Source organism: Podarcis gaigeae, assembly GCF_964106915.1.
Source record: "Podarcis gaigeae genome assembly, chromosome: Z".
Lineage (NCBI taxonomy): Eukaryota > Metazoa > Chordata > Lepidosauria > Squamata > Lacertidae > Podarcis > Podarcis gaigeae.
The window spans coordinates 29765425-29791657 of record NC_139691.1 but is presented as its reverse complement, the minus strand read 5'-3'; the positions used below and the strand labels follow the sequence as shown (position 1 = coordinate 29791657).

The 26233-nt window shown below is 44.1% G+C and overlaps 1 protein-coding gene across 2 annotated transcripts; it reads right to left on the bottom strand.

Moving 5' to 3' along the window:
• Positions 1-36: 36 nt before the first annotated feature.
• On the bottom strand, positions 37-24940 carry LOC310836637 (uncharacterized protein). 2 transcript variants are annotated; one of them, XM_083722248.1, is made up of 11 exons: positions 24843-24940; positions 20397-20620; positions 18965-19083; positions 15013-17739; positions 14776-14904; positions 14138-14305; positions 11527-11694; positions 6856-6896; positions 5055-5170; positions 1598-2926; positions 37-202 (listed from the first exon to the last, which is right to left on the bottom strand). In XM_083722248.1, exons 5-11 carry the CDS (start codon positions 14814-14816, stop codon positions 167-169), a joined length of 1899 nt encoding a protein of 632 aa, XP_083578374.1. In that variant the 5' UTR covers positions 14817-14904; positions 15013-17739; positions 18965-19083; positions 20397-20620; positions 24843-24940; the 3' UTR covers positions 37-166. The 2 variants fall into 2 exon arrangements, with proteins under 2 accessions (XP_083578374.1, XP_083578373.1); XM_083722247.1 differs by lacking the exon at positions 37-202 and adding an exon at positions 352-588.
• Positions 24941-26233: the final 1293 nt, after the last annotated feature.

Below are 26233 nucleotides of genomic sequence, written 5' to 3'. Positions count from 1 at the left end.
TTACCAAGTTATGCCAATAAACTCACTACTCACAGGTTGTTGGTGGATATGTTTTATTTGTTAGCTTTTAATAAAAGGAAGAGCTATTCATTGATACCAGCTGCTGCATAAAAAATCCCCAGAGAAGTGTTGTGGTAGAACTGAAAAAATCATTCCTCCTTTCATTTTATTGAAGGAATTTTTGAACCCATTTTGCTCCAGGCTGGAATGAGGAAGATAGAAGGCATGAGAATGGAATTAATAACAACAAGAAGAATTACAAATTATTCTGCAGAAAGAAACATGCAAGTTTTGCCACCTTATACACATACAAGAATGCATTTCTGCACACAGTTATCTGAGAGTAGTGCCTTCGGAGGGCCACTTTCAGGTAGCAGATGGGGCCAGAAACAAAAGTGGGCAGAGAAAAATATATATGTAAATGTTACCTTTGTCTACTAATATACACGTACTCACACACCCATCTCTGTTCTCCACCCAGATAAGCAAGAAGCATGGCAGGTGCAGGCAGGAGTCTGAAGGGTGGGCAGAGGAGCCAGGGGAGCAGGAAGGATGATCAAGGGGAAGAGGCCAGTGATTTGTGGAGTTCTGTACCACCCATGTGGCAGAGGGAAGAAGAAGAGTCAGAAATGGGAGAAAAGGAGGCAGGGAAGAGTTACAGGAAGGCACAGAGGTGGAAGAGACAGAGGCAGAGACAGCTAGGCCATTAGAATCTCCTCTGCTTCTTCCCTTGCTGTCTCCAAGGACAAGGAGGGGTTTAAAGGAACAGGAGCAGCGGGAGCTGTAGTACAGGAGGTCACCAGCCGCTGGCATCACAAGTGTGGGTATGTGTGCTGAAAGGGGCATGTTTGCATTGTTGCTCCAGATATCTGGGTCAGAGCGCAAGCCTTATGAAGGAGATGCCTAGCTAGCTATTTAGCAGGAGCAGTGCACATATTTTTTGCACCTTAGAAGCTGATGTAGTTGAGTGCTTTGACACTAAAGAACCAAACATCCAATCACATGTCCTCATTGTGAGTTGTGTATGCTTGGGACAAGGCATCATCAGAGTTCAAGGATGTAGTCAAGCCAGGCAAAATGACTTAAGGAGGGTACACAGCAGCACAGCAGTTTCGGAGTGTGGCTTAGGGAAAATCCTGAGGGCCAGATAGAGAGGCTGAGGGGGTGTGCACACATTGCCATTTCAGGCTTGAGGTGCTCAATCCCTTCATTGCATCCATAGAAACAAACTCCTGTTTCAGCCATTTCATGCTGGAGTGTCTCTCTAAGGAAACTTTTATATAGCTAAGCTATTTCACAAGAATGCCAGATGTAAGAATGAGCAAGATAGGTAGGATTCTACTAGTTTGCTTAGTATGAATACATTTGCTCCTGTTTTCTAATGCTTCGGCCAATGAGCACTTGTAATTTACAAGCAATGTTGCAGCTTTTTAAACTTTAGACTACCTGTATTGAAGATCTGATTGCGGTGCACCCAATATTACCTCTTCCCTATGGTATAATATTTGACTGCCTTACACCAACTATTTGACCTTATTACACCAACATTTCAGACTTGCGTTTTCATGAGATTTGAAGAAAAAGAGAAACAACTTACTAGGCGTGCAGCTTTCGCCTCCTCCAGAGATCCTGTTGGAATTGTGGTGAAGAAAGATTTGTGCACCGCTGTTTGTTTCTCAGTATCTTTGGGAGAAGTGGTGGGTGATTTGAGTGGTGTTTTCCCAGGCGTTGGGCGAGGCAAGCTGCTGTCAGCTGTAGGTGACATTTCCTCACTTCTGAAATGAGTAGTGGCAACATTCTGGGATGGTGTACTTGCTCTGGCAAACATACGTGCCCGCTTCTGAGATCTGAGAGAGGTAGTGAGAGCAGAAGCTGCCTCTGTGTTCAATTGATCTTCTGGTGGTGATGACAAATTTCTGGGTGGTGATCTGGGCGCTGAATCAGGAGGCACCATGCCAGGTGGTGATGTGGGCACTGTTTTCTCCAATGGCGGCTGAGATGTCAGAGGTGAAATTTCTTGATCTCCAGAATTAGTAGACTCAGGCAAAGGTGTTTCTGAAGCTGCAGCAGTGGAAACTTTGCCTTCTTCTTTTCCCTTTCCAAAACGTTTCCTGGAAACATTTAGTGGTGGCTTAAAAGCTCTGGCAAACAGAGGTGTGCGCCTCTGAGATTTGAGCGATGTGGTAGGTGCAGAACTCAGCTCTGTTTCATCAGTGGCTGGTGTTCTCTCAGAGGTTGGACTGTCATTAGTCACAGGTGAAATTTCCTTACTTCTAAAATGAGTCATTGAATGCTTTGGAGGAGGCTTGGTGCTGTTTATCTCTTGTGGTGTATGGATGGAAACAGATTTTCCAGGCTGCATTTTTTCCACAGATGATTTCAAAATCCCTTTGGGTGATTTTGACTGTTCCCCATCATCATTTGGTGATGGCGCAGCAGATGTTTGAGGGGTTATGTCTGATGGAGATACCATCAGTGTGGTATCTTTCTTATCTTTCATTCTTTTCCTAGGTTTAGTTGCTGAAGGGGAAATGGGTGGTGGTGATTTTGGTGGTGGTGATGGTGATTCCACAATGGTCTGGGGTGATACACTGCTGTGGTGTGATTTTTCTTCATTTTCAGGTGTAACTGTTATATTATCAGCTGCATCTACCTTGGTATGATCACCTGTATGTTCCTTAGTGTCTGATACAGGGGCCTTCTTTTTCTTCCAACAAGGCAACTTGTGCCAGAATTTCTGTTTCTCCTCTGACTTGCTTGGATCTGCTTTCTCAGAGTTCTCTAAGGCTTGGTTCTGGCTTGGTTCTAGAGATGGTTCTAGAGATGGTTCATCAGATTCACCTGGAGCAATTGGCTTGGGTGGTTCAGTGGTGGGGATCTTAAAGTCTACTTGCACATGTGCCGGTGCTAGCGGTACGTTGACTCGCTGAAAGGCAACAATCAAATTGCATGTTAGTAATTGTGACATAGAGAGAGTGGGATTGAGATAAGGAGAGAATCTATGGACAGCTGCAGACCCTCCAACTCTCTCATACTGAATATCTCTTGTTCCACGGCCACATTCACACCTCCTTCATTTCTCATGGTAGAAAACTCTAGCTGCACAAAGCTATACTGCATTCATTAATTTGCAGTGGCACATCTGGGGCTTCAAGAAAACCAAGATGTTCATTCTTTTGTTCTTTTGGCTAAAGATATGCTTCAGAAAACCTCTCATAACTGCTGTACAATCTGTTATAAAAATGAGCTTCATCAGCATGAGAAGTGGCAGACAATGCAGAACATGGCACCTTACTGCTTATGGGTGTGCATCAGTACGGATGTACATTAGGGGCAAGATGCACCCATCTCCATAACTTAGAGATTTAACTTCCATAGACCAGGGGTATGGGGATTTAACCACTGTTTTTATCTAGCAAATCACACAAACAATATTTTAACAAAGCATCCCTAAAAGCCAGTGTTATATCAGTGGAAAGGGAGAATGAGAGCTGACCTTAGAGAATTGGCACAGTTGACATGTGTGTGTTCAGTATAAATCTGGCAGCAAAGTTGGTGATCTCATGTGACTTGGACCCATAAACTTACCGTATGTTAGGCCATTGTAGATAGGACAAGAGCCAACAAGAGTGAGAGGGCAAATGGGTAGAGTGGTGCAGGTGGTGATGTTATGCCACCCTTCACCCTAAGGTTCCAGGGTGGGTTACAAATTAAAATGCAATATCAAAAACAATTTAAAATAACTTGGAATCACAAAAATAAAGTTGGCCCTAAAATTATACACCTTACGTGTCAAAAGCCAGGGTTAAAGAGGTGTTTCTTCAGCATTTGCCAGAAGCTGTACAATAAAGGTGCCAGATGCACTTTTGTAGGGAGGGTCTTCCACAGTTTTGCGGCTGCCACAAGAAAGGCCTTCTCTTAGGGTCCCCCACAAACCTCTGAAGGTGATGGAACTACCAAGAGGTTACCCTCTGCTGATCACAGCATACAAGAGGAACTATAGGGAAGCAGGGAGACTTTCATATATTGGAGGCCCAAGGAAGAATCTTTGGCTCTGGACTTTTTGATTGTAATACAGTATGTGTTGCTTCACTTAGTTCAAAATGTGGCAAGTTACCCTTCTGGTGTCCTCTTCACCAGCTTGGATCTTTGTTGAGTTTCTCCAACATGGAAGGCCATTGCTAAGGATTGAAAGGATGCACACAATCCACCTGGGCTTCTATAATGTGAGTGTAGTTCTAATTGTAATCATTTTTTATACAGCTACTGTGGACTACAATGCCCACGATGCAGTGCATTCTCACAAAAAAGCACATGTCAAAACATCCAGTTAGCAGAATATAAAATATATGCCGTATATTTCGCTCTATAAGACGCACCAGACCACAAGACGCACCTAGTTTTTGGAGGAGGAAAACAAGAAGAAAAAAAATCTGAATCTCAGAAGCCAGAACAACAAGAGGGATCACTATGCAGTGAAAGCAGCAATCCCTCATGCTGTTCTGGCTTCAGGGATAGCTGTGCAGCCTGCATTCGCTCCATAAGACGCGCACACATTTCCCCTTAATTTTTAGGAGGGAAAAAGTGAGTCTTATAGAGCAAAAAATACGGTACATTGAAATGTCACAGGCCAGGTGGGTTTTCCATTGAACTTCCTGGCTCTGTAAGCAGATTTCACCATGCTATTCTGTTGGCAGTTTTGTACCTTTCAGGGTTTTTTGTAGATCACTCCCTTAATGGCTGGGCACCTTTGGCCCTTCAGGTCCTGCTCCTATCAGACTTAGCCAGCATGGTCATTGGTCATGGATGACAGGAGTTGTAGTCCAACAACATCCATAAGAGCAAAGGTTCCTCAACTATGTTGTAGCAGATATGACACATCTTTTATATTGAAACCAATATACCCATATGGCTTTGACAACTTCTAAAATACTAAACTAAACTAAAATAAAATAGAGTTTTGTCTTTATCAATTTCAATGCATTGCCCCCTCCTAATATTGCACTTTATTAAAAATTATTGTCTTATTAATTGCCTGGAGGAATTCTGCTTACCTTTAAAGCAGAAGGCCTTGATCTTGTTTTGGTACCAGGTCTTACTGGCTTTGGAAAGTCCAGAGGAAAGCTTAGGCTGACACGTGGCTTTAGTATGGCATTATAGCACTCGATATCTGAAATATAGATAGAAATAAGAAAGACGTTTGAGGGAGGGGGGAACCCAACAACACAATGGTAAAGAGTGGTTTCAATGAATTCACCTATGAGTTCAGTTCTTAACAGCTGCTTAAAAGGACAGCATAAGAATAGCCCTACTGAATCAGGTCAGTTGTGATCTAGACCACCATCTTAATCTCAGTGGCCAACTTATGTGGAGCCCAAAGGCAGGACCTGAGCGCAGCAGCCCTCTCCTCACTTGTGAGGAACTAGCACTGTGAGCAACTGCCATTCAGAGGCATATTGCCTCCAACCGTGCAGGCGCAACATAGTCATAATGGCTAGTAGTGCCATTGGTAGCTTTCTCACACTGAATTGTCTAATCCTCTATTGCAGAGTTTCTCAAACTTTCTTCTCTGGGCCACACTTTCTGAATAAGAGTTTGCTTATCCCGCACTGAATTTTTTATTGCTAAGAAATGCATCGGAGAAGCAGAAGGTAACAATTCCTAGCAGCGTTTTGATTTATAATGCAGAATACAGCTACTTTATAAAATGATCATGGGACACCCTGAAAGCATAAAACAATGCAGCTAACATAAGAACAGGAACCATTCCCCAAATATTATTTATTTTATTATTTATTTATCAGACTTACATATTCCGCCCTTCATTGCAAGATCTAAGGGCGACTCACAAGATAAAAATGCAAGGTAAAGGCAAAAATAAATCATTAACAATTAAAACAACCAAAACAACCCCCTCTGGCCACCATGCTCTCATGGAGAAAAATGGGACACGTGCGGGTTATACACCTGTGCAGGTCTGTCTAGCACAGCGGTTCTCAACCTGTGGGTCCCCAGAAGTTGTTGGACTACAACTCCCATCATCCCTGAGCTCTGGCCTTGCTAGCTAGAGGTGATGGGAGTTGTAGTTCAACAACATCTGGCGACCCACAGGTTGAGAAAGGCTGGTCTAGCAAGATTGGATCTTTCAGGTTAAATGTGTGTTTTGGTGCATTAATCTGAGAGTCTGGCTCCACCTACTGCTGGGTTGAAACAGTTTCCCACCTTTGCTTTAAATCCCATATTCATTGAATGCTGTGAGGAAATGCCAGATTCATTTCCCTAAACTACAAGTGGGAAATAATAAACGGCTCATTTCCATAAATCTTCACTGGGCTCTTGAGAATAAATACAAGTGTTGACAGTCAGCTGGAGATATTGGTAGGGTGGGCTGTGTGTCTTAATGAGTCTGGTCTCAATGCTGTTGGACTACAACTTGCAGCAGCCCAAGTCAGTGAGCTAATTTCGAAGGAAGATGAAAGATGTAGTCCAAAAGATCTGGAGGGCACTGGGGAATACAGTGGTACCTTGGGTTACATACGCTTCAGGTTACAGACTCTGCTAACCAAGAAATATTACCTCGGGTTAAGAACTTTGCTTCAGGATGAGAACAGAAATCATGCAGTAGCGGCACAGCGGCAGCAGGAGGCCCCATTAGCTAAAGTGGTGCTTCAGGTTAAGAACAGACCTCCAGAACGAATTAAGTTCTTAACCCGAGGTACCACTGTACTCATCTAAATAGTCAGAATTTCTTTACCACTCCCTCTCTATCCTACAAGATAACACAATAAGAACATTTCTTAAGTGTGTGCCCTCCCCTGCACAGCAAACTCTCTGATCGGAAGTTCACCTTCATACCTGGAATGTATTTTTCATAAAGTGGAGATCCTCTATATTTACTACAAGAGAAAAACAACAACAGAGAGAGGCATTGTCATATAGACTGTTTTACCAATTCTAAAGACATTATCCTTTTTTCAGTTTTAAAATATTATTATTATTAAAAGGTACAAGGTAAAAAGGTTAAGGTAAAGGAGCCCTGGACAGTTAAGTCAACTGTGGGATGTGGCGCTCATCTTGCTTTCAGGCCAAGGGAGCCGGAGTTTGTCCACAGACAGCTTTCTGGGTAATGTGGCCAGCATGACTAAACCGCTTCTGGTACACCATGACAGAAGCCAGAGTGCATGGAAACGCCGTTTACCTTTCCGCTGCAGCGGTACCTATTTATATACTTGCACTGGCATGCTTTTAAACTGCCATAAGTGTATGCCTTAGAACTGGCTTCCTCAACCTCGGCCCTCCAGATGTTCTGAGACTACAATTCGCAGCATCCCTGACCACTGGTCCTGCTAGCTAGGGATCATGGGAGTTGTAGGCCAAAAACATCTGGAGGGCCGAGGTTGAGGAAGCCTACCTTAGAACAACCTTCATTTGGGAACTGAATAGATATAGAATGATTGAGTTACGTTCCTAAACAATAATATTGTTATAATTTATTTCTTATATCCCACTCATCTGACTGGGTTACCTCAGCCAATCTGAGTGACTTCCAACAAAATATAAAAGAACACAAGAAAACGTCAAACATTAAAAGCTTCCTGAAACAGGGCTGCCTTCAGATGTCTATGAAAAGTCAAATAAATGAGTGCTTATCTCTACAAAGGTTCAGTGAGATCTTCTCTTTTCTGTAGTAGCAGTTTATGAATTCTGTCTGCCACCTCAACCCCTCACCCCCGTCATCCTAATTATCTACCGTTTCAACACTCATCCTGGTAACCAAAACAGAAGTCAGGTGGGATTTATTCTAAAGACCTGGTTGTATGCAAAATCCCTTTGGATACCTTGGAGCCTGCGGCAAATCGAATAGAGAAGAAATTACTTATTTGGTGTACATATTCCAGAACATCAGTGTGTCTGGGCATGAGTCATTTAGATAAGTGGAAACAAAACAAGCACCTATTGGCCATTTGAAATGAAAATACAATTGAAGGCTGCAAGGTCTCGTTCATATTTACTACTGCGATACTATTAGCTGGAGAAATATTTAATAATGTTATGGTCATGCAATGAGGACGGATTTTTTTTCCCCTCTAGGCATTTGTTCAGCTGATAGCTAAAGCTGTTTTTTTTTTTTAAGGAGCACTCATGGCTAGGAGATGCTTTCTAAAATGGCCATTGATGATTGGTTACTGCTAGCTATCAAGCATGCCTCAATTAGTTGGGACCTGGAACACTGAGATTTATTTATTTATTTATTTGCAGCTGGCTGAAAGGAGGAGTTTCAATGTGGTTTGCTTTTGAGGAACTGACACTATGATGCAGATAGGTAAAGGTAAAGGGACCCCTGACCATTAGGTCCAGTCGCGAACGACTCTGGGGTTGCGGCACTCATCTCGCTTTATTGGCCGAGGGAGCCAATGTACAGCTTCCAGAGCAGTGCACGGAAATGCCGTTTACCTTCCCACCGGAGTGGTACCTATTTATCTACTTGCACTTGGCCGTGCTTTCGAACTGCTAGATAGGCAGGAGATGGGACCGAGCAACGGGAGCTCACCCCATCGCAGGGATTCGAACCGCCAACCTTCTGATCGGCAAGCCCTAGGCTCTGTGGTTTAACTCACAGCACCACCCGCGTCCCTCTATGATACAGATAAGTACCATCTATTCTGATAGTCAACACACACACCCCGCCGCTCAACCTTATATTTGTAAATGGATATTACAAAGCAGCATAAGTCTCTTGCTCTCTCCTCAGGAGGAAATTAATCTGGTGCTTGAAACTTTGCTCCCATCTTCCTCCCCCTGCTAGTGGCAGCATTGAGACTGAGAAGCTGACCCCCCCACCCCCGGCTGTGCTGACAGCTGTTAGGAAACCCATATTCTTCTCACAGAGCTACATACAATCCCCAGAGTTTCCTGGGAAGAGGGACTGGCTGTTAAACCACTTGGCAAACTGTAGCCCTATGAGGGGAACTGGGGTCTCCTAACAACCCTCAGACCCCTAACAAACTACAGTTCCCAGGATTCATTGGGGGAAGTCCATGATGACTTCAAGTGGTTACAGGGTGATGGGGCCTAATACATACCCTCCAACATTTCTCCAATGAAAATATAGACGTCCCATTCCATAATGATAATTTTACTATTTATACCCGACACATCTTGTTGGGTTGCCCAGCACTCTGGGCAGCTCTCAACATATATAAAAACATATATATATATTTTTAAAAAACCTTCATTATACAGAATTGCCTTTAGGCAGCTCAAGGCTTGGATACTGTATCTCCAAACCCTCCAACATTTCTCCAATGAAAATCCTATGGGACATCCTAAGGAAAAGCGGGACATTCCGGGATCAAATCAGAAACCAAGATGGCTTCTCTAAATCAGGGACATCCCTGGAAAATAGGGACACTTGCCAGCTAATATATAATGTATGCTGGGAAGGTTGCATTGTTAGATAGTTACAGTGGTGCCCTGCAAGACGAATGCCTCGCAAGATGGAAAACTCGCTAGACGAAAGAGTTTTCCGTTTTGGAGGTGCTTCGCAAAACGAATTTCCTATGGGCTTGCTTCGCAAGACGAAAATGTCTTGCGAGTTCCTGCGGGGTTTTTCCCCTCCCCCCTTTTTCTAAGCCGCTTATCCGCTAAGACGATAAGCCGCTAAAAGCCTCTAAAAGCCGCTTAAAGCCCCTAATAGTGCTAATAGCGTTCGCAAGACGAAAAAACCGCTAGACGAAGAGACTCGCAGAACGGATTCTTTTCGTCTTGCGAGGCACCACTATATAGAACAGCTGCAGGGAACTTCTTTCAAGGCAAAGGAAACATTTCATCGTCATCAACCCTGCAGGTGACACATGTTAGTGGTGGGAATGACCAAAGGGAGTAACAAATGTGAATCTTGCCACTGTACAATGGGCTCCTTTCTTCACACTCACCGGCCTCTCTCTCTGTACCATCCAGGCAAGGAAGAGACAATATCAGAGTTCCAGGATGCATTCTAGCCAGGCAAAAATGCTCAAGGAGAGTATGAAGAAGAGGTGGTGAGGGATGTGGCCTGAGGAGAGTCTCAAGGGCCAAATAGAAATGCTTGTAGGGCCACATTTGATCCCCCAGGCCTGAGGTTTCCAACCCCTGTAATAAAATACTATATTTCCCATTTTCATCTTCTCTTATTTCCACTGCATTCATCAGCATATTTTGTTTGGGCGGGGGAGCAAAGTTAGGATGGAGGATTACAACTCTGGTGGGACCAGCAGAATTGATAGAAATAGCTGAAGAATGATTTTTGTTACTTTCATAATTCTTCCCGCACCCCCCCCTAAAACTTTGAAATGATTTTTCTCAACAGCTTTTAAAACATTTGAAAAGGCGTCTGTCTTTTCTCTCTCTTTTTGTTGCCTTGTTTCATTTCTTCCCTTGTTAATTAAACCATTCATCCAAAACAGGCATGGAAGAGAAAGATTTAATTTATGGACCTAGCCCAGTGAAAAGAAACAAAATTGAAGAATAAGCTGGACTGTTTAGAGGATTTATTACAACTGTGGTTGAAAGCCTTTTGAATAAGCTTGAGTGGGAGACCTGCAAAATGTGGCAACTTAATATTGCATCAAGGAGATGAGGGTAATGAGCTGGATCCTTGAAACAGAGGTAGGAGCAATTATTTGAGTTGCAAAGCTTCCTCTGGCATACATTACTAAGACCACAATAAGAGTATGCAGGATCAGGCCAGTGGCACATCTAGTCCAGCATGCTGTTCTCAATGGTGGCCATTGAGTATGATTAATCACATGGCCCTGGAGGGGGGTGGGGAGAAGTTTTGTGCAGGATTCACTTTTACTAACCCGCTGAAAATGTCGTGGGAAAATGTAGGGGCCTTGTTTTAAATGTGTGCCTGTTTATGAAGCTCATCTCCAACATCTGGCCCATCGGGTGATGCAGGTAATTCACTCCACCCTATGAGTCACCATTTTGTACCTGGCTCTGGTTCTGGTTCTGGTCTGCTCAAAAATAAAAATAAAAATCCCCGAAGTAGTTCCTGCAAAATCAGTTTTTCTGCCCGACCCTGAATGGATTGCAGGTGGGAGCAGGTTGCACATGAATGCACATGCATTGCCTTTTAAATAGATAAATCTGGAAACTCCACTCGTCTCTATCCAGCATCACTTCTTTCTTCGGATAAATATTTCTATACCCAGTGCATAGATCAAAATGTGCAACACAATGGCTTTCCCAGTTCAAGGCAAGCAGGTTGAGGAAGCTGAGTTCATATCCTTTGGGGCAGTGGTCATTGCTGCCTATTGGGACTGGCAGGACAGAAGGCACGGAGGCCAACAGTAGGTGGCGCCAGAGTCAATGGCAGCCAGAACCACCCTATGACTTTCTGTAAGTAAAGGTGCAGATTGGGGTGGGTGGGGGGTGGGCAGCAAACTGAATGTGATGGGGGAGAAGGAAATGATCCTGGAATTGCTTTGTGAATTTGTGCCCTGTTAACAGCTGTAATTGGGGCTGGAGCATAACTTAGATTACCTGACATGCTGGTCTACCTCGGATGTCTGCTCTAAGTTCTTGGCTGGAAGGTGTTTGGCGTTGGCTGGAACATTCTGGACATTGGCTGGAAGGTGGTGAGTCTTGGCTGGAAGGTGGCGAGTATTAGTTCCCTCTGAATGAACTTTCTGGTTGTTTGCAGGTGTTTGACTGAAAAGACATTGAGAGAGGATTAGGGATGTGCATGCTAGTCCCAAACCCATTAACATTCCCAGCAGCCTCAAGTATTGGGCAGAAGGTCCAGAGGAGGAGGATTTGCATGTGCATCTGAAAGAGAATGGGGGGGGGGCTCCAAATGCTGTTGGATTCCAACTCTCTCAGAAAGCATGGATGATAATCATGGATGATGGGGGTCGTTGCACAAAAAGCATTGGGAATGGGGCATTGCTCCCCCATCCTTGCACCAAAAAATCAACAACAACCCAAAAACTTTGGTGCCCTTTGAAAAAAAATGTCATGTGTGAAACACCTTATACTAGATCTATTACAGGGGTCAGCAAACTTTTTCATCAGGGGGCCGGTCCACTGTCCCTCAGACCTTGCAGGGGGCTGGACTATATTTTGAAAAAATGAATAAATGAATGAATTCCTATGCCCTACAAATAACCCAGAGATGCATTTTAAATAAAAGCACAAATTCTACTCATGTAAAAACATGCTGATTCCTGGACCGCCCGCAGACTGGATTTAGAAGGCGATTGGGCCGGATCCGGCCCCTGGGCCTTAGTTTGCATACCCATGATCTATAACAACTCTTCATTTCTTGGGCAGATTATACTTTGACAACAATTCAGGGCCAGTTTTGCTCAAGAAAGGATGGTTGGTTTTGGTTTTTTTAGAGCCATTTTTTCCTGACTACAGTGGTAATTTGGGTTACAGACACTTCAGGTTACAGACGCTTCAGGTTACAGACTCTGCTAACTCAGAAATATTGCCTTGGGTTAAGAACTTTGCTTCTGGATGAGAACAGAAATCAGGCGGTGGTGCAGCAGCAGCGGGAGGCCCCATTAGCTAAAGTGGTATCTCAGGTTAAGAACAGTTTCGGGTGAAGAATGGACCTCCAGAACGAATTAACTTCTTAACCCGAGGTACCACTGTACTTCAGAGTGAGACAGCAAAGTTTCTTTCCTTGCCCTGGCTGAGATAAAATACGATCTGGTTTTTCTCCTCCCATAAGTGCCTGCAGCAACAACTACACTTGTAACAGTATGAAAGAGCTAGTACCTGACCTTTCTGATTTGCATCTTCCTTACCTCATTCTATTTTTTCTGTATCCACTCTGGTCCCATTAGCACTCTTCATTTAACACAGTAGCATGCCACTTTAAACAGCTTAGCTTCCCCTGAAGACTCTTGGGGACTCTAGTTCTCAGAGTGGTTCACCAGTCAATTCCTCATCCCAGAGAACTCAGAGAACTTTAGCCGTGTGAAGGGAATAGGAACCTCCTAACACCTCTTAGCATCCTTAGCAAATTACAGTTCCTAGGATTCTTTGGGGGAATGCATCATTGCTGAAAGTTGTATGATAATACTTTAAATATATAGTACAGAAGAGACATATTATAAAGCATCAAGCTCCTAAATGTGTTAGCAGACAGGCAAACAATATCTCTTTCTTTCTATCTGTCTGTCTAGACAGGTGCATAGCGTGATAATGTTTAGTCAACTACTGAAGAAATTTTTGCTTAGGAAGGCTTTATCTGCAGTGCACCCAGTCACTTATGGAATATCAATTTTACATCTGATTATTTTTTTTCCTGGAGTTTGCTGGTATGCTTTTGTTGTTTTGAGAGCTTGTTGAATTGATTTTATTGCTTTTAGAGCTTGCATTTTGGTGTTTTGTTCTGTTTGATCATATATACTGCTTCAATGGCTTTATACAGTGGAAAAGTCTATAAATTTGCATAATTACCTACCCAAGGATTGGAAACATGGTGCCCTCCAGATGTTAGACTACAATTCCCATCAGCCTTAGTGGTAATTGCTGCCCATCAAGACTGACAGGGAGAAGGCACAAAGCCTAACAGTAGGTGGAACCAGAGTCTATGACAGTCAAAGTCACCCCTTGAACAAAGAGGAAGCAGATCGAGGCAGAGCCCCATTCACCCAAATCTATTTAACATGATTATTTTTAAAAAGCATGTGCAAAAGAATAGCCATGAGAAGAGGCATGTGATCAGATTCAGGTCTAAGATTTGCAGACAGGGAGGGTAACCCTTCACCCACTGCTGTGGTACTGTTGAAGTTTTACCTCCTGTAATTGCTACTTAATCCAGAAGGGAAGCTGCCAAGGGCATTGAAGGCATTAGAGTGATTAGAGCTTTGGAGTGGAGAGGATTTTCACTGAGATTGCAACATGGGTGAAAAGGTTAACTCTCCTTCCTAGGAACTGTAGACCTATTGCTGTAATTGTCATAGTTGTTGTTGTTGATGATGATGATCCAACCCTTCAAATGCATTCACATATTCACTCCTTTCATTTCCTCCTGCAGGAGGAAATGTGGAGATGGTAATGATCTTGGAGTTGTTTTGCGAGATTGTGCAAAACACCCTGTTAACAGCTGTGCCTGGGGCTGGAAGATAACTTGGCTTACCTGACCTGCTGGTCTGCCTTGGGTGTCTGCTCTAAACTCTTGGCTGGAACATTCTGGGCATTGGCTGGAATGTTCTGGGCATTGGCTGGAAGATAGTGAGTTTTGGCTGGAAGGTGGTGGGTACTGGCTCTCTCTGAACGGACTTTCCAGTTCTTTGCATGTTTTTGCCTGAAAAGACATTGAGAGAAGATTAGTGATGTGCATGCTAGTCCCACCCATAACATTCTCATTGGCTACAGCTTCAGGTTTTCATGCATTGGGCAGAAGGTCCAGAGGGGGGTGGTTTGCATGTTAATCTGAATGAGCTTAGAATCCTCCCCACAATTGGGCTTTCCAATTGTGGGGAGGAGTCCCTGCATGTTCAATTGAACACCCAAAGAATACTTTTTCAAACTTCCATGTTGAAAGTTCAGAGTAGAGCTGGAACCTCCAAGGGCATAGTGACCAGGCCAATGCACACCTTTCTGTGCTCCTTACATCAACCTGTGCTCTTTGAACACCTGTATACTGAACTGGGCACTATACATGGGAATAATAAACTCCATGTGGACTGACACCTTGTCTAGATTTTATTGGTGTTTCCATGTAGAGATTATCCACATTTCAGAACGATGCCCCGAAGTGCAAGATTATTTCACCTCACCAGCTTGTTCCTTCTAGCCAGACCGGGGGAATTCATTTTTCTGTTTCAGGCATTTCCTTCCCTTTTTGCTGATGATTCATATTGTGAAGTCATCCTGAAGAAGCCTGAGCAGGAGATGCTGCTGCTGATGTCATAAAGAGACAGAGAAAATGAATGAAGGGGAAGGTTGAGATTCCATTTGGTACAACCCAGATACCATGCTAAGAGGTAGTTCAAGTTAAATCTTACTTACACTCCTTTTTCCTTGTGACTCTTGGTCTTGATATTGTGTGGTGGTTTACTAGAACATCTGTTGCAGCTCTCCAAAGGACAACAGCACATTGCCTTCATTAAATTGCAAGTCATGGGATCCTGCAGATGGGTTTTGGACCTGGGTGATTTGCTGCAAGTTTTAACTTGAATGACTGGGATAGGAAGTTGGTTGGGTTACTGCCAAAAGGTTATGCTGTGCTATATAGGTGGATGGTCTCTGGCTGTTGTAGGAAAGTAATTGGCCTGATGGATCAGACAAAGTTCCTTCAGGTTCAATATCCTGTTTCCCATGGTGGCCATACAGATGCCTTAATGAAGGCAACTGCTGCCTCTCAATGTCTGCTCACTCTACTGCAGAATACCTAGGAAGACCTAACATTATCCCATCACACTAGGAGATTACTGGAGAAGGCTGGGACCCTTTCAGTCAAGCAGCAGCTTGAATCACAGGTGCAGGTTGTGTTTGCTCCTACTGTTATAAAAGGGCTGTTTCAGCTTGTTCATTGCTGGAGCAGCTCAACAGTTCTGTGTTTCTAGAATCCTGCCTGAACTTTGCTTTGACTTGTTTCCAGCCTGAATTCCACCCAGCCTCACACTCAGTTTGATCCTTTCCTTGTGCTGTGCTGTAGAGCAGGACACCCAGTCCCACCTGTGACTTTCACGTGCATTCCCTCAAGTTGCCAGCATGCTCTCATCCCTATAAAATGTCCCTTGAAGAGAAGTAAGGGATTATGCCTAGCTCTGGTGCTGGAGTGCCTTTCTGGGGATTTGATGTAGTAGCTTCATTTGTGGGAGCACTGTTGTCCTGCTTTTTTACTGCAGAGGAGCCCACAGAATCAAGCCAAAAGATAGATTGGTGGTCACAGCAACATGGAGAGTTCCTAGTGAGCTATTTGTTCTGAAGGGGGTTAGAAGAGAATTGAATTGGTTAGGACCTGAGTCAGAGGTTGCAGTCTGTGGAGGTTGGCTTACCAACCTTAATTCTTCCTCAGCCAGTTCTTGCCCCCCCCCCTGACTTGAAGGTAAAGGTAAAGTGACCCCTAACCATTAGGTCCAGTTGCGGACGACTCTGGGGTTGTGGCACTCATCTTGCTTTACTGGCTGAGGGAGCTGGCGTACAGCTTCCGGGTCATGTGGCCAGCATGACTAAGCCACTTCTGGCGAACCAGAGCAGCGCACAGAAACGCTGTTTACCTTCCCGCCGGAGCGGTACCTATTTATCTACTTGCACTGTGTGCTTTCGAACTGCTAGGTTGGCAGGAGCAGGGACCGAGCAACAGGAGCTCACCCTGTTGCGGGGATTCAAACTGCCAACCTTCTGATCGGCAAGTCCTAGGCTCTGTGGTTTAACCCACAGCTCCACCTGCATCCCCCCTGACTTACTTCTAGCCAAAAGAGTGGGTCTGACTTTCATTTTTGCCTACTTAGTCTCAGTGTGGTCCTTGCATACCTTTGTAGGAAGGAGAATGAGGGCAAAATGAGAATTAGCTGGCTCAGTCTGCCATTGCCTCCACCTTCCATTGGCCTCTCTGCCTTCTGCCCCACCAGGCACCAGCAAACACTGCCTATAATGTCACTGCTTACAGAGCCAGACCAGGTTTCTGGTTCTGATGTTGGTGATTAGAGGACCACTGAACCTGAGGCTGGCTTTTGAGCTTCTAACTTCCGGTCACCTCTCATCATCTCCATCCCTCTTTGGGCCCCTAGAGCCTCTTAAAAGGCCATCTCATTGGCCTAAAAATAGCAGTATTTGAATGACCTCCTGGAAAGGTTGTGTGGGTGGTACTCAGTTCCCTGAGATCAGGGGAAGGTACCAATGGATGTCTTGGCTTTAGTTATTGGGGGTGTAGCATCTGGTTCAGTGGGCTTCTCCCTGCTAACCTCAGGTTCAGTGGGCCCCAGACCACCAGCTTGACTCCTTACTGGGTGACACTGTGGCCTCTGACTAAGTGTACTGCCACTTCTGGACTCCAGGGTCATGACACCTATGCTGTCTGCCTCCATCTATACTCTACATGTGTATTTGTACACAAACCCAAAGGTTACAAAACACCTTAAGTCTCCATTGATCTTTCCTTTCTAAGGAAAGCACTGCTGCTGGAAGTTCTAACTGCTCAAAGAAGGAGGCCGAGTATAGCACCATGGTTAATGGCAATAAGCCAGGTTCACACTGTGACTATAGATCCTGTCTTGTCCTTATACCACTGCTTGAACAAATCACAGTTCCTTGAGGTTAGATATGTTTAGCTTAAAACCAGAAGTGGAGCTTTCAAACCCCTTTTCTGGCATGTGAAAGAAAAGAGGGGCATCTAGTATATGAGCCCAAAGTTCACGATGGCTTGTTCCTATACGAGGAAACCATGATGTCCCAATACGTGTGAAGTTGGCTGGACTATTTCTGATTTGTGGTCACATTTTTCAGCAAATAATTATGAGTGTTGCCATACTGCTTGCTGGAGGACAACATTTTGGGTCTTTTTTGACTTTATTATCTAAGATGTAGTTGTGCAGCTCTTGCTTTTCTAGGTGGTCACTTGACTCCCAATCACTTTTCCTCATCAGTGAAGAGCGGACCATCTACAGGTACAGGCATAACCAGCATGCCTCCAATGCGAACATAATGATTTTTCAAAATTTCTTGTTTCTCATCCTTTATAAGAGCATCCATGGTGGTATCCTGTCTTCTTTCATCAACAGCGATGGAAACCTTAAAATTAACAACAGAAGAAAAGAGGCTGCGATACATTCTTACACCAAAATTTACTTACAGAAAACAAAAGCCAGATGACCTTCCTACTCCTGCCTTCCCCATCTCCTTTTCCTTTTGTGACTACAGTGGTACCTCAGGTTAAGAACTTAATTCGTTCTGGAGGTCCGTTCTTAACCTGAAACTGTTCTTAACCTGAGGCACCACTTTAGCTAATCGCACCGTGCCACCGTCGTGTGATTTCTGTTCTCATCCTGAAGCAAAGTTCTTAACCCGAGGTACTATTTCTGGGTTAGCAGAGCCTGTAACCTGAAGCGTCTGTAACCCGAGGTAGCACTGTATGTTATTTTTATTGATTTGTAAGCCACTCTGGGCCCAATCATTAGCTCATGAGTGTTAGGGTTAAATCCTGCTGTGTTGGCTGCATGCAGCATGTGGAACTATTGTTGTCAGCCAACAAAGAATTGAACCACACCGTCCTGCTCATTAGCTGTCATTACCGATCAGGTGTCAGTTGGTTGACAAGAAGATGTAGTTTGCAAAAACTGGAACCCCTGGCAAGCCAAAATTGGCCCTGGGTGCCCCACTGTTGCAATAAATTATAACACATACATAACATAATTTTTTAACTTGTTTAAAACAAATACGTAATCCACTGCAAAATTTCATCTCACATCTGAAAATAAAACAGCTTTCTTCCTTGCTTCTGGTTTCTTATTTATCTGTGTCCCCTGCAGATCTCATACAAGGATGCTAAAATTCTGAAACAGGGGCAACTCCAAGGGTTTGAAAATTGTACTTATGTACCCTTTAAGGGTGGTGCTGTGGTCTAAACCACAGAGCCCAGGGCTTGCAGATCAGAAGGTCAGCACTTTGAATCCCCATGACGGGGTGAGCTCCCATTGCTCAGTCCCTGCTCCTGCCAACCTAGCAGTTTGAAAGCATGCAGTGCAAGTAGATAAATAGGTACCGCTCCGGTGGGAAGGCAAACAGTGTTTCCGTGTGCTGCTCTGGTTTTGCCAGATGTGTCTTAGTCATGCTGGCCACATGACCCGGAAGCTGTACACCGGCTCCCTCAGCCAGTAAAGCGAGATGAGCGCCGCAACCCCAGAGTCGTCTGCGACTGGACCTAATGGTCAGGGGTCCCTTTACCTTGATCCTTTGCAAATCTCTGATCCCACAAATTCACCACACAAATCTTGAACATATATCATTGTTCACTTACTTCAGTGAAAAACAATGGCTTTGTTTGTGGTCTTTGTAGAGGATGTGGAGGCTTTGGAAACAGAAGTTTGATCTTGATCAAGGACTTTGGGGGCAGCTCACCAAAAATGGAATCTAGGACTAAGAAATCATAGGAACATGACTAGGGAAATAAGTCTTTACAGATAGGTGAGCTCTATGAGGCTGTGCCTTGCTGGAGAAACTCCCCTCCCACTTCAAAGAAGCCTGAATGTCACCAGAAGACTGTTGGTTCAGGCTTGCAGAAGCTCTGAACAGGAACACACTTCTTTTGGAAAACACTACAACATTTAGTTGCAGCTTACGCCTGTTTTGTATAACAGCCATCTTGGTGGTCCCTCCTATCAGCAGAGCAAAGATATGTGGTCAGTCAATGTAGTGATTAATGAATACCTGGAGAGGAGTCTGCAAGCCTGCAGAAACATATTTATTTGAAATGACACAACCAGGATTGAACATAAATTTCCCTACATGATGTATGGAATGTTGAAAGCAGTGGTTCCCAATTGGTGGTCCGTAGACCCTGGGGGTCCATGCAACCCACACACAATTTTGGGTGCTGTGCTGTCACACAGATAATGTGATTTGCATGGCAGCGTGGCCTGGAAGACCATCACATAGATATCAACATTTTCAAAAGTAGAGGTCCATGGCTTGGCTTTTGAAAAACAGGGGGTCCACAGTACTTAGGTAATTGGGGACGACTGGTTTAGAACATGTTGAAGATTGGGGGCGGGAGGAAAATGAGGTTGAATGAAAATGGCTTGCTTGAGCATCTAAAACAAAGGTAGAGAAACTCAGGCCCCTCCAAGCCTCTCTATCAGGCCCATGAGATCCCCTAGGTCAAACACTTCATTGATCCACCCTTGTTGATCCACACTGAGTGCCTTTGCCTGGCTGAACTGTCATAATGCCTCTTGCTTACTATGGATGGAGAATAGAGGGAGATCTGTGGGTGGTAGTGTAGAAACCTCTGACTCTGAGACGGCTGAAATGTGCCCTGCTATGAATGTAGCAGACTGAGAATCTTTTGGCACCGAGTGGACCCAAGCCAGCCCACCCATGCGACGAGGTGTGGCAGCTGCCTCAGGTGGGAGAAATGGAAGCAGCAGCACTCCTGCCAGCATCCTGCCCCACCACTGCCACAGAAGCAACCCAGGTAAGGGAGGCTTCTGTGGTGGCAGAGCGGCACAGCGTTCTGCTGCCCAACTTTACTACAAGTTTCCCCTGTCCCTATGAGCTGAGAGGTACTGGTGGCACAGCTCTGTGGAATGCTTCCCCTCTCACGAACTTGGTGAGAGGGGAGGTGTTGTGCTACCCAGCTTCACCACCAAGTGAGAAGGGAACTATGCAAACTGCTTCTTGCAGGCCCCCAAGTCTGTCTATTGATGAACAGGTGGGATTGTGGAACATACATGCTTTCTGGGTTATTTGTTGTGGACTATCAGCTTCCTTGGATGTGTATTCTTCGGTGGCAGGCTGTTCCTCATCATTTCCATTGGGATGTTCTGAGCCAGAGTCCATTTCATCATCAACATACTCCTCTTTTTCACCACCTTCCGGGTCTTCATTCTTTTGTGTCTCTACTACATCACCCACAAACTCTTCTGGTTTGGTTTCATAGAATTCATCATCATTGCTGGGGACAGAAGAAAGGGTGTGGTGGGGATCCCAAAATGTGGAAACATGACAATACATTTCTGCCTATGAATAGCCAACATCTTTTCTAGTCAAGAAAATATTGCTGAATATATTTTTTCAATGTAAATATGATAATTATTGGTAGAATAATGGGATCCAGAAAAAGGAAATCTAGATCTAGAAATGCGACATATGCACTATTTAGAAATTCTTGCATGTGGCCAGCACTAATGCTGTGTTTCACTTTTGCCTTGGGAGGAGGTATGACCAAATCTGTCAGTTTTGGTTTCTCTCAGTTTCTTGTTTTCCCAGTTTTAAGGTCAGTTCTTCATAAGTTTGCAATGTTGTTTTTTTAAAGTCCTCATGAAAAATGATCATTTTAGTGTGGATTTCTCCTAATATACACATTATTTCTATCCCGTTTTGCCTAACATATACACTTTTACAAAACAATGTTCCTCAACACAACATTGTGTCATTATCACCAATGTATACATCTCTGTGCACCCTTCACCATAGTATATGCTTTTCTTTCTTTTACACATTACAGTCATACCTCGGGATAATTACGCTTCAGGATAAGCATTTTCGGGTTGCGCTCCACAGCGACCTGGAAGTAACGGAGCGTGTTACTTCTGGGTTTTGCCGCTCACGCATGTGCAGACGTTCAAAATGACGTCATGCGCAGAAGTGGCAAAACGCCGCAAGTGCAGACGTGCAGTCGCGTCTTACGTTCTGTTCAGGATGCGAATGGGGCTCTGGGATGGATCCCATTCGCATCCCAAGGTACCACTGTAGTCACTTGGAGAACCGTATTGTAAAATTTGGAGTAGTGCTGATTTTGAAGGATGGATGAGTTTTGGTTGGTTATTATTTCAAAAAGGATGAATTAGGGAAAATGCAGTCTTAAATTTCTCTCCTGTCCTTTCTTGGGGGTAACCTATTAGACGGCACATGCCAGGGGTGGATGGGAACTGAGCCAATAGTGGGTTTGGCACTTTATTTTCTCTCTTTCTGTCACACTTTTTTCTTTTGCCCTCTCTCTCCATTTCCCCTCCTTGAACCATCATGAAATTATAACAAAGGCCATATGAGCTCATCTCCACGATAACGTTTATTCTACTTTCACAGATCAGTTTAATGCATAGTTTATCTGTAATATCTGAATGAAGCAAGACTGGCAATGAATATATTACCTGAATTTCCACACATAGCTTTATGGATATATATATATAAGGAAACAGAAGCACCACAGTAATATGGAACTTCTCTTTTCCTTGCTTGCTTATCTCCATAGTTGTAAGCACTTCCCTTAAAGCATAAGGACTGGAGGATGGTAAATTAAATTTAGCATCTTTATGCGCCCTCTTGCCCAGTTGATCAGAGTTTTGGGCTGGCTGTCATCAGCCCCAGACACATTGACCAGATGTTTGGAAGCTGTGGCTAGATGGCTCTGTGGGAGCTGGTTGAAGTTAAATCCTTCGAAGACAGTTTTTCAGAAGCCGAACATCTGATTCAGCTGTCAGCTATTGTTTCCGGAGCTCCTGCACCAATCAGAAGCTGCACCTTGGTTTTCAAACATTTCAGAAGTCAAAAGGACTTCTGAAATGGATTAAGTCTGGCGCTTTTGATTTTGCTATTTATTTTGCATTTTTGTTTTTGAGGCTTTTTTGGTTAATTTGTTTTTTTGACTGTGTGGAACCCGGTTCAGCTACTGATTGATTGATTGATTGATTGATTGATTGATTGTGTGACTGCAGAAATGGATAAAAGCCGCCTATCCAAACAATGACTATCAGCAGTGCAGGTGAGGGGGGGGAATCTTAATTTTTATCATCTACAATACTGTCTTATTTATTTTATAGTACAGTACATTGATTATTGCTTTCATTTTATGGATCAATGGCCTCATTATATAGTAAAATTCATGTTAAATTGCTGTTTTAGGGGTTGTTTTTAAAAGTCTGGAACGGACTGATCCATTTTCAATTACTTTCTATGGCAAAGTGCACCTTGGTTTTGGAACTCTTTGGTTTTGGAACGGACTTCTGGAATGGATTAAGTTTAAGAACCAAGGTACCACTGTAGTGCCAGTTCTGTTCACTGAAGGAGTTGAGTAGGCACATGTGGGGTAGTTGCTTGTTTACTTCAGACAAGCAATTCTGTCCTGAAAAGGACAAACATACTCTTAAAGGTAAAGGTAAAGGGACCCCTGACCATTAGGTCCAGTCGTGACCGACTCTGGGGTTGTGGTGCTCATCTCGCTTTATTGGCTGAGGGAGCCAGCGTACAGCTTCCGGGTCATGTGGCCAGTATGACTAAGCCACTTCTGGCGAACCAGAGCAGTGCATGGAAACGCTGTTTACCTTCCCGCTGGAGTGGTACCTATTTATCTACTTGCACTTTTGAACTGCTAGGTGGGCAGGAGCAGGGACCGAGCAACGGTAGCTCACCCCGTCGCGGGGATTCGAACCGCCGACCATCTGATCAGCAAGTCCTAGGCTCTGTGGTTTAACCCACAGCGCCACCCACGTCCCAGGCATACTCTTAGAATGTACCTTTAACCAAGCTAGACTATTGCCTTTTGTAGTTCAGTGTTGTGTACTCTGACTGGCAGCGGTTGCCCAGCATCTCAGGCAGATAATCTTCCCATCACCTGCTACCAGATCATTTGGCCTAGACATGCAAAAGAGACTGAGCTACAATCTCGCATCTCTAGGAGCAAGCTTGTAATGCGTGGGGAAGCAAAATTATTTCTCTGAGGTAATGCTGCCTTTAAAGTTAAGCACTTTTAAAAAAGCATGGGTTTGAATGGAAGAGTTAATCATGTGCTTAAATATTTTCATTAGAATCAATGAGACTGAAAAGTGCTGGATTGGGTCCCATATGCACAGCAATCTCTATGTTCAGTAGTCTTTAAAAATGCTTTGGGGAAACTTGCTTCCTAGCATGAGCTGAAGCCAAAATTTTATGTGAAACTATGGAAGCAGGTGGTAAGCCATAGCCAGTGCCAGATTAACAAATAGGCAAAGTAGCCACTGACCTATGGCCCCCCATGCCTTTTAGGGTTCCTGTGACAACAGATCCAAATAATATTGACTTGATCTTGAAAGAATTTGGAAGAGAAACCCCTATTGACTCAGAAACCTACATCACTGTCAGGGGGTCCTTGAGATTTTGACTGCCTGGGGGCCTCCAGAAGGTTCTCAGAACAATTCAGCTAATCATTCACCACCTCACAACCTATGGCCAATGTAGGATTACTACATTGGCCATAAGTTGTGAGGTGGTGAATGATTAGCTGAATTGTTCTGAGAATCGATACTTAGCAATAAGTGAAAATCAAGAGAGAGGATATGAACCGACTCAGACTCTGCATTCATAATCTGAGTCCTTCTTCGTGTGCCTCCTCCACAAGCGGTCTGGAGGGTGGCAAAACAGGAACGGGCCTTTTCTGCAGTGGCTCCCAATTTGTGGAATGTTCTCCCCAGGGAGGTTCATCTGGCACCTTTGATATATATGGCTCCCAGTACGTTTTCCAGCACAATTCAAAGTGTAGGTGCTGACCTTTAAAGCCTAAACGGCCTTGGCCCAGTATACCTGAAGAAGTGTCTCCACCTCCATCGTTCTGCCCAGACACTGAGGTCCAGCACTGAGGGCCTTCTAGCGGTTCCCTCGCTGTGTGAAGCCAAGTTACAGGGAACCAGGCAGAGGGCCTTCTGGGTAGTGGCACCCGCCTGTGGAATGTCCTCCCATCAGATGTCAAAGAGAAAAATAACTACCAAACTTTTAGAAGACATCTAAAGGCAGCCCTGTTTAGGGAAGCTTTTAATGTTTAATAGATTATTGTATTTTAGTGTTTTGTTGGAAGCCGCCCAGAGTGGCTGGGGAAACGCAGCCAGATGGGCGGGGTATAAATAATAAATTATGATTATGATTATTATATCTTTAGGCATCATGCAAAAACATTCCTTTTCATCCAGGCCATTGTCTGAATAATATTCTACTGTCTTTTAAATGTGTTTGTGGAAGGGGTATGTTATTGTTTTGTTGTTTTAACTATTTATTTTTGCTTTTACCATGTATTTTTATCTTGTGAACTGCTGCAAGATCTTATGGTGAAGGGTGGCAATTAAATCAAATAAATAAATCTAATAGTCACTTGTTAGGAATGTTTATGGGAGCTACTTGGGTATGAAGAGTTTTTGGTGAGTACTTGCCAATCTAGATGCTCCATTGATTTTTTCCCCTTCAGCTGGATGTTTTGGTCAGGAAGTTGCAAAGTACAAGTCATCAGTTTATCTGGTACATTATATTGTCACATCAGCTGATAGGACATTATGATGCAATGATTTCAGTGTTTCTTTTTAGCCTATCACTTGAATCTCTCTCAAACTGGCTAGACAAGTGTTTGGAGGCCCCTTTGGGACAGAGATGACTTGGCCATGGTACTCCATGCTCTGGTAATTTCCCGGCAATTTGGTCTTTGTGGGGCTGCCCTTGAAGACTCATAAACTTGTGACAGTCAGGTTATGCACTAGTTAATTATATGTATGATATTAGTCAGGATAATCTATATGAATTCTCCACAATTCACTTGATGTAGGAACCCTCATTGTGGGTAAAGGTAAAGGACCCCTGGATGGTTAAGTCTAGTAAAAGGTGACTATGGGGTGTGGCGCCCATCTCTACTTTCAAGCCAAGGGAGCCAGCGTTTGTCCACAGACAGCTTTCTAGGTCATGTGGCCAACGTGACTAAACTGTTTCTGGCACACAGAGGACCGTGATGGAAACCAGAGCGCACAGAAATGCCATTTAGCTTCCTGTCGCAGTGATACCTATTTATGTATTCGCGCTGGTGTGCTTTCGAACTGCTAGTTAGGCAGGAGCTGGGAAACAGCAACAGGAGCTCACCCCGTCACGCGGATTTGCTGACCTTGCGATTGGCAAGCCCAAAAGGCTCAGTTGTTTAGACCACACCGCTGCCCGCATCCCTCATTGTGGAACACTGTGCCAAATAGACTGGTGCGGGGAGGGGGAAATGGTGAAGTAAGGGCCTTATCAGTAGGCACTTTGCTGAGTGTGGACCCATTCAAAGCTGGAGCCAACCCTGAACATAGCTCCTCAGTTAATTTATACCATTCTTTAAATGCATTGTGGCTTAATCACCCTCACCCCACCTCCTCCAAAATCCACAGAGTGGAAACATTAGAAAGGAAAGGAAAAAGAAGAGGAAGCAAGGATGCAAAAATTAAGAGAAATGTTAACATATGTGATAAATTCACAAAGGAATTTACACTGTGTGCAGAATACCTCTTCCTGGGCACAGTTGTTAGAATATGATAGTTTGAATTCCAAAGTCTTGAAAGGTGAGCCCCAAAAGTGTGATCATCACTTAGCAACGGAGCTGTGGCAAAGAATGCCTTGATCTCACTTGATTAGCACCTTGGAAAAGAAACAGCCTCATTGAAGAGGCAGTGTCATTGTCACTGCAAGGAACAACAGCTTTCCCCAAAGCTAGGAGAGCTCTTTCCATACAGTAGCAACAGTGTGCATGAGGACCAAAAAGCTCTATGGCCTGCCAGCCATTGGTATTAAACTCCTCCAAGCA

Coding starts and splice junctions, on each gene's coding strand:
- LOC310836637 (XM_083722247.1), bottom strand. CDS start 14,816: ATGAATTCCCCCGGTCTGGCTAGAAGGAACAAGCTGGTGAG. Junction 11,695..14,137: donor AAGGCAGACCAGCAGGTCAG/GTAAGCCAAGTT, acceptor ATGTCTTTTCAG/TCAAACACCTGCAAACAACC. Junction 589..1,597: donor AGGCGAAAGCTGCACGCCTA/GTAAGTTGTTTC, acceptor TGGGTGGTACAG/AACTCCACAAATCACTGGCC.